Source organism: Drosophila sechellia, chromosome X (assembly GCF_004382195.2).
Source record: "Drosophila sechellia strain sech25 chromosome X, ASM438219v1, whole genome shotgun sequence".
NCBI classification, from domain to species: Eukaryota; Metazoa; Arthropoda; class Insecta; order Diptera; family Drosophilidae; genus Drosophila; species Drosophila sechellia.
In genome coordinates, this window is record NC_045954.1 from 4,829,075 (window position 1) to 4,837,809 (window position 8,735).

Here is an 8,735-nt window from a genome sequence, read left to right on the forward strand (position 1 = left end):
TTAATGTATTCGTGTGTTCATCGTGGGTACTTAGCAACTAATTAAGGTAACCACAAGGTGTTCGAGCGAAGGTGAGAAAGAGGTCAAAGTTCAGTTTCAGTGATGGGGGGAGATTGCACATAAGAACTTTTAAAAAATCAAAAAAAAATCAATACCTTAACACTTTACAAACTAACTACGCAAAAAATCGATACGGATTCTCGAATTATATGAAACAAATACTGCGGTTTAGGTAATTAAAAACAAAGTGTTAATCAAAAGTAAAAAAGAAAAGAACGAAAAGCATAATTAAAGCGGTTTTCACTTATTTGTATCTTCTTTTTTGTTTTGATTAGGTTTTTGGAGCCAATACTGTAGGATCCTCGAGTGACAGAAAGATATGGTTCATACATATGCATATCTTTCCGCATGACAGCAGCACATCGATTGCCTAGTCCATTAAATTATAATACAATTTCTCAAGTTATCTTTGCCATTACACAGGAACTGAATTTTCTTTCGCTTTGAATGCAAAAACTAAAGCCGAGAGATCAAATGCAAAACTATACAACTAAAATTAGGGTTCGCAATAGAAAATACAATGTGCTGCTGGGCCATGCGGAAATTTAAAACAAGAGATTAGAGTACACAATAAGAATAAATGATATGTAAAAATTAAAACTTATAATAAACAATTCGTGTTTCACATCAAGTTACAAGTTCATTTGAGATTTTCTTCGTTTTTTACACTAAAAGTGGAGGCGAAAATTGTACACACTTCGTATAAACAGATCAGAGTGAGACGGGGCGAAAGTGACAGAGAGGGCACGAGAGCAACAGAGACAGAGAAACACAGAGTGAGAGAGCGAGAGACAAGATAAACAACTACAACAAACGGAAACGGAGGCAAATTACACACTGGGAGAAAAGGTTTGAACGAAAGCAAGTTAAAAACAAACATTACATTTTACACATTGATTTAGACTTAAGATCACGTTATAAGATCATCACGAGCGCAACAGAGATAGCAAATTGTCTATATGGTGGACATATAGGATAAGTATGTGTTCTGGTATATATTAGCAATATATATGTATAAATATTAGGGCGGCTCGACCTGTTTGCGTTGCAAAATAGTTAAAAAGAACAATCTGGAAGAGTCTTCTATGAATAATTCTAAATAATTTGGCTTTGAAAACTTTAGATACAATTCAAACCCATTTTACATCTTTTTTTATCTTAATAAAAAAAAACCCCCCCAAATCTTTCTTTCCTTTGGGAAGGTCCAAAATGTCAGCTTAGAACTCTAATTTGGAGATTTACAAAAAAAAAAATGCATAGTTTTCTGTTGAATAATACCAGATATTTAAAAAACCAGCTGATAAATCACTCAAAACTAATTTTCCTAAAAATCTATGTTTTTAAAGCCCATTGCAAAAACCTATTACATCATTACCATTTTGTTTCACCCCATAAAGTTGATATTTTCCTGATGCTTTTTGATTATACAAGACATATCCTGTGGGTTTTGCACGAATAAATCGTTTTTCTGTTACGAGCAGCTCTAAAACGCAATTAGCCCTAAAGTTTTCACAGCGAAACTAGTTAGAACTGTTCATAAATTGATTTTTGCAACCTACGAAAATCGATTCACCCTCTTGGATGTGTTTTGTGGTGTGTGAATTCGGCGATAATGGGGTGGGGCGGGGGGGCATATGTTATATATATATATATATATGTGGTACAGCTATGAATCTGGATTAACCGAATCCTCAGCTCCACATGGCTGCATCGTGGACGCGACGCAGGACATTGCGTTGCTGATCCTGTTCCAGTTCCTCCTGCACATTTCGCGCTTCCTCCTCCTGCTGCTGCTGCTGTTGATGCTCCACTTCCTCCTCCTCCTCATCCTGATGACGCGGATGCCTCATCCGTTTCCAATGACAATGACCATGACGATTATGATCCACCACAACGCCAGCGGCTGCTGCATGCACTCAATTGTAAATGAAATTGGCCGCATCGCACAGGGCATCGCTGTCGTCATCAAACTTGCCGTTCATGGCATAGGAACTAGCGCCCGTGCCGTATACCCATTCCTTCTTGATGAAGTCCCCATCGGTGGTCGACGACGACGTTGTGTTGTGCAGTCCACCGAGCGAACTATGATCCAGCCGGAAGTCATCGTCATCATCCGGATACAACTGCACCGGTATGCTATCCGGTATGGAATGCGGTTCAAACAAATTACCATACGGCGGCAGCGAGTGATTCAGATCAACGTGATGATCCACTAGATCACTATCAAAGTTGGAGATACGGAATTTTGAGCTTGGCGGCGATTGCGGCGAATGCAGGGCAGCCGAATCCTCAAACATGACCTCCTCCTTGATGAACATATCGTTCGAGTTATCGCCAGAGCCCGAGGAATAAAGATTTGGTTCCACTTTGATAATGGCCGCTGTGGCCAGGGACGGTGACGATTTCTCATCGTCATCATCGTCATCGAAATGATGATTGTGATGGTTGTGATGATGACTGTGATGATGGTGATGCTGTTGCGTTTGCTGCGTATGCGTCTGCTGCTGCTGTGGCTGATCCTCGTCGTCGTCTTCATCGTCATCCATGTCCGCCAAATGGCGACGTCGGTGGTGATTTCGGTGGTTGTTGCGCTGCGTTACCCGCTGCTGCTGTTGTTGTTGGGCTGGTTGCTGCTGCTGCTGTTGGTGATTCCTTGTGCTGCGTATGATAGTGGAGCCTCCGAGTGCAGCTGCCGCCGAGGAAGCTATCGATAGTGGCACACCGGTGGCTTTGGAAACCAGCACCGTGGATGAGGAGCAAGAGGTCGAGGATGATGATGGCGATTGAGCTGGCGAAATAACTGCAAGAAAGACAGGATTTTTAGTTTTATACAATCTGCTAGCTAGATTTCAACAAATATATACTTAGGGTTAAAACCCAAAACTACTAACCACCTGTTTGCTGCACCACACTGGTCAGCGCTGAGCCGCCGCTGCCATTGCTGCTCCCGGTCGAATGATGAATGATCGGCGTCTTTCGTATCAACTGCGAGCCATTGCTGAGATTGCCGCCGGCGTTGGTGGTGACAATGTTGGTACTATTGTTGCTGCTGCTATTGGTGGAGGAGGTGTTCCCGCTGCCGTTGCTAGTGCCTGCACCGCTCTGGATGCCCTGTGCATGCAGCACGGGCGTTGGATCGGAGGTATGTTGCTGCTGCTGCTGCTGGGATCCCTGCTGCATGTAGTTCTTAATGACGATCGTTCGTGTTGGTGCCGAAACGAGATATTGCTGCTGCGACTGCTGTTGCTGCTGCTGCAGCACGTGCTGCTGATGCGACGACACTTGGTGCTGCGAGGCTGGCGAGGATGAGGTGGAGGAGTGCTGGTTCAGGTGTAGCGAGGCATTCGAGGACTCCGATGAGTCCTCGCCGGTGGTCAAGCGATTGGTGGTTGCGTTCACAATATGCGAGGAGGAGTTCATACCGCCGCCGCTGCCATCCTCCTCGTCCCCGCTCAGTCCCGACTGATCGTCTAGTTCCATTTGGTGGTGTTGCGACTGCTGCAACTGCTGATTGCTACTGCTGGTGCCTGGCCTCTCCATCTCGTGCGGCGGCTCCAGCTTGACAATTGTTGTAGTCGTTGCGGCTGCCGCCACAGCTGCCGATACGCCGTTGCTGCTGGAATTGCTGCTGCTGGAGTTGCTGCTGTTGCTCGAATTGCTGCTATTGCTGGCCTTCGAGGAGGCTGCTCCAGCAGCAGAGGCGGCGGCAGCAGCTGCTCCCGGCTGATCCCGCAAATGGACCTGCATGTGCGTCTGCAGCGACGACTGTGTGTGCAGCTTCTTCTTGCAGATCTTGCACTCGAAGGGGAAGTCACCCGTGTGCGTTCTGGCGTGAATCTTCAGGTTGTAGCGCTGTCCGAAACCCTTGCCGCACACGTCGCATTTGTGCAGCTTAACCCCCGAATGCAGCTTGGAATGGCCGCGCAGCGATGCCAGGGCACTGAACACCTTGCCGCAGATCTCGCAGGTCAGGTTCACGTTCTCGTTGTGGATCTTCTTGTGCACCTTGAAGTACTCGAAGCTCATGAACTCCTTGTGGCACACCTCGCACTTGTACTTGTGCCGCTCCGACTGCTGGCCCGTATGGACTCGCATATGCTTGATGAAGTTCGGCCGGAAACGGACGACGCGACCGCATATCTGGCATTCGTACGGCTTGCAGCGCAGGCAGTGCTTCTCGTAGTTCTTCAGGGACTTCAGCACCATGTTGCAGATGGCGCACTTCATGTTATTGGCATGGCCGCTGCGATGGATGTCGAAGAGTTCCTTGGAATCGAACTTCTCCACACACTCGACGCACTGGTAACTGGTGGTCACAGTCGCCGATGCCGCTGGCGTGTTATTGTTGCTGTTGGTGGAGTTTGTGTTGCTGTTGTTGGTGGTGGAGGAAGAGCCGGATGCTGAATGTTTCACTGGATGGGTTTGCTGTTGCTGTTGTTGCTGCTGCTGCTGCCTCTGCTGTTCTTGTTGCGCCTGCTGCTGCTGTTGTTGCTGATGCTGCTGCCTTTGCTGTTCTTGCTGCTGCTGCTGCCTTTGTTGCTGCGCCTGCTGTTCCTGCTGCTGCCTTTGCTGCTCCAAGGCCAAGGCCAATTGCTGCTCAGCCGCTGCCGCTGCCGGCGTCTGTTGCTGTTGTGTCTGCAATATCAGCTGAGTGGCCGGCAACGCCTGTTGCACCACATTCAGCACCGCCATGGGACTCCGGCTGATAACAGCGGCCGCCGGCATTCTCACATAGGTTGTGCCGGCCGTTAGGCCGCCCACAGCATTGCTTATGTAGACAGGTCGTCGTTGCAGCTGCACAAGAGCCGCCTCGGTCACGGGCACCGACAATCGGTGGGTGGTTGTGCTCACAATACTCCCGGCGGGCAGTTGTACCAATTGCTGTGATCCTCCGCCGGCTGTTGCGGCGCCACCAGCGGCACTACTCGTCGCTGCTCCACCTGTTTGCGTGGCCGCACTAATTTGGTACTCCAGCTGGCCGTGCTGCAGCTCCTCGTCATCGTCCTCATCCTCTTCCTCCTCCTCGTCGGGCATTTCCTCATCCTCTTCCAGCTCCAGCTTAACTTGCGTGGACAAATGCGCGGTGGTTTCGGGCTCCTCATCGGCCTCGGCTGCCTGAGCCTCCTCTTCGATATCCTGCAGATTCTCATCGTTCAGCTCGGGATCTTCCTCCTCCTCGTCCTCCTCCTTGATATCGCTGGCGGCCAAAACGGACGAGTTACCGGTGGCCTGGATTATGATGCGGCGTCCGTTTAGCAGATGATGTTGCTGCTGTTGCTGCTGAATGAGCAACTGTTGCTGGTTGTCCAAGTGATTGCTGTTGTTGCTATTGCTACTGCTGCTGAAGGAAGCGCTGTTGTTGGTTGCTGCGGCTGCTGTTGCTGCAGTTGTTGCTGCTACTGCTACGGCAGCTGCGGCTGCTGCTGCGGTCGGTGGGTGGTTGTTGCTGCTGTTGTCCAGCTTCAGATGATGATGCGGATGATGGTGTGGCTGCTGCTGCTGTTGCTGAAGATGCTGCTGCTGTTGCTGCTGATGCGAATGCGAGTGAGGATGATGCTGCGAGTGATGATGGTGATGCACATGCGAATGCTGGTGAGGATCGTCGTCCTGCTCCATGGGAGCATCCTGCAGTATAAATTCGATCTGTTGCGATAGGGCGCTATCGTTAATGGCCATTAATCCGTCCATATCCTTGACACCGGCAGCGGCGCCAACGGCGGGGAAGAGCGATGGCAGCGCCGTCGACGTCCCGCTGCCGCCGTCGACGTTCGTCGCGCTGCTGGCCATGGCAGCGATATACCAATTGGTGTATATTTCCCTCACTTGTATCTGCAAATCGTACAAACATTTGTTGGATTAAACTTACTTTCGGCCATGGCTGGTCAATAACTTACGTTCTTCTCTTGAGCTTTTCGGGATGCGACGCCTGCGTTTGGCGTCAACCTCCTCCAGCTATGTTGAATATATTGTTAGCCTGAGAAACAGAACAATATTATGAACTCTGCCACAAAATCTAACTAACATTCTAAGTCCATTCGAGTTTCTGATGACTAAAGTGCGGTTTATGAAATAAAACTCAATACTTGAGGGTAATAACTATACAAAACTTTGGTGATTAAGTGACAATTTCATGGAAACGAACTAATTTTTGTTTGGAAAGCAGTTCTTGTTGTTACTTACAATTTCTTTTTGTTTTGTTTTTTTGTGGTTTTGGCTGCCAAAGTTTACTTTTATGTTATTAACTCCTTCTATTTAAAAATCTTGCCTTTGGGCGTCTTTTGTTTCCTCTTCTACAGAATTTTGTTTGTCGAAGCTGCCATAATTAATAATTATTGTATATTTTTCAAGTTGCCGCTTCCTCTTCGCCTTCTTCTTCTTCTCATAGATTTGCTGATGGGCTTCTTCTTCTGCTTTAGTTATTACATCTGCTTCTTCCTTCGCTTATTCTGTTCTCTTTCGAATGCCGCTTCTTCCTTGACTTGTATTATTATTACTATTATTCTTCGATTGGAAAACACACACGCGCACACACACACACACGTTCTTGTATTTTTGTTGTATTTTGTTTTGTTTTTCGTTTGCTCAACGCCTCGCTGTCGGCCTTTCCTTTATGTTCACATTTGGTTTTTCGGGCTGCACAAAAATTTTCCATTTCCTTGTCATGCGGTTTTCTGTGCTTTCCATGCGGCGACGCTGGCGTCGACGTCGCTGCTGGCTGCGCTACTCCTGGCTGTCGTTGTTGTTTTAGCTTTTGTTGTTTCCTTGCTTGGTCTCCACATTTTAGTTAAAATGTTTCTGCGCTGTTTTTTGTTATTTGCCTCACGCACGCACACACACACAGAAGTTACATTTGCTCCTTTCCTTTTGTTATTATTATTATTATTGATCTGCTCTCCTCTCTCGCATTTTGTGCAATTTGATTACTAACTGTAAGTGAGATGTAAAAAAGTCAGGTAAATTATACACGTTTTGCTGCTGTTAACAATTAAATGCGTTTTACGAAATCCGATTTTCCACCCACACTCACACACACACACACCAGTGCGCGCCTTGGAAATAAAAACAAAAATTAATTTTAGCTTTTCCCCCACTCTCTCTCTCCCGCTCACACACACACACTCACAGGTTTTTCACTTTTGCTCCATTTTTCTTTCGGTTTTTTTTTTTTTGGGGAAGTCTCTCCTCTCCCTTGCTCACATTTTTTGACCTTTTCGATTGTTCTTCTTTTGTCTTTTTCTTTTGCCACTGCTGTTCGTTCCTTTGGTTTTATGTTGCGTTTATTAACTTGCTAATCGTTCAGTTCGTTTGATTGAATTTGTTTGCATTATTTTTTTTTGCAATTTCTTTTTCGGTTTCGTTTTTTTTTTTGCAAGGCAGCAACAACAACGAACGACGAGACAATTAGCGGCTGCGCTGCTTCTTCTTCTGCTGCTGCTGCTGCTTGCTCTCCTACTCTGATTCCTATTCTTCCTCTTCTTCGTCCGTCCGTGTTTCCCAGCCGATTTTTGCTCCCCCGCGAGTAGTTTTCCTTTGGCTTTCCCCCGTTCGCCTTTTGTTGTTGCCGTTTTCCACACACCCGCTTTACTTTTCACATCCGCAAGCTCGTTTTTCCCTTTCGCACTGTTCTTCCTCACTGTTCAATAATAACAAAAAAATATTTGCTTGTGTGTGAATTTTTGCCTCCCTGGGTCTTACTACGTTCGTGTGTGTGTGAGTTAGTGTTGCGCAGGGTTGCATTCGGCAGTCAGTGTTGGTAAACGAACGGGCGATGGCGCGCAATTTTGCGCAATATTCAAAAAGTTAATTGGTTTTCGGTTGGGCCGCACATAAAACAACGTTACTTTTATTTCGTTTTCCTTTTTGGTTCTTGTCCTACTCCGTTTCGCCTTTTTTTTTTTGCTTTTCTTACCCCTTTTAAACACCCACACAACTTCGTTGTCGCTCACAACAGAAAACCAAAATATACAGCAGTGGTCAATAAAATAGTATCATCAGTTACAAATTACTCAACAACTATTGATTTGTTTTCAAACAGATTATTTTCAAATAAAAGATGCACAACAACATTTAATTATTATTATTAATTTACTAGGGGCTAGGTACAGGAATTTTTAAGATCATAATACAAGCGAGCATCTACTTTCAAAAGGCGGCCGTTTTAACGAATTTCCTATTCTCTCGGCCACAACTGTTCCTAAAAGGACTGCCAGAACTTGGAGCCCCAAAAGGGAGCACAAAAAGAGGACGTTATTGGGCGGGGGAGCAGGGGGAGAGCTGACCTAACAAGCGGAAATACATGGGCACAAAAGAAATACGCCAAAAGGCAGGCGGCGTGAGCGAGAAGGATGGAAAATGTTCGAAATGCGCGAGAGCGAAAGAGGGGACGCTAGCGCGTCATACCTTGCACAGTGGAGCAAAATGGGTAATAATAAAGCAACAAACTCATTAAAAATATTACATTTAAAACTTAAATGTAGTGCCTGAGTTTACTGAAACGTGAAAGTTCGAATTTATTTTGTTAGAACACCTAGTCTGCGCGTCCCACTGTGCGGTGGGACCCGCAGCGGGGGGCGACGAAAGGCGTGAGAGGTGGAGAAGCCGTTTTATTTCGACAGTTTCTGAATTGCGCTCTCGCTCTCTCTCTCACTCACTCTCCTTCACAATCTTGCGTCTCC

At 46.5% G+C, this 8,735-nt stretch overlaps 1 protein-coding gene across 1 annotated transcript; it reads right to left on the minus strand.

Moving 5' to 3' along the window:
- Positions 1-644: 644 nt before the first annotated feature.
- On the minus strand, positions 645-7,777 carry LOC6612443. Its single transcript, XM_002036915.2, has 4 exons — positions 6,241-7,777; positions 5,955-6,034; positions 2,952-5,889; positions 645-2,860 (listed from the first exon to the last, which is right to left on the minus strand). Exons 3-4 carry the CDS (start codon positions 5,845-5,847, stop codon positions 1,977-1,979), a joined length of 3,780 nt encoding a protein of 1,259 aa, XP_002036951.1. The 5' UTR covers positions 5,848-5,889; positions 5,955-6,034; positions 6,241-7,777; the 3' UTR covers positions 645-1,976.
- Positions 7,778-8,735: the final 958 nt, after the last annotated feature.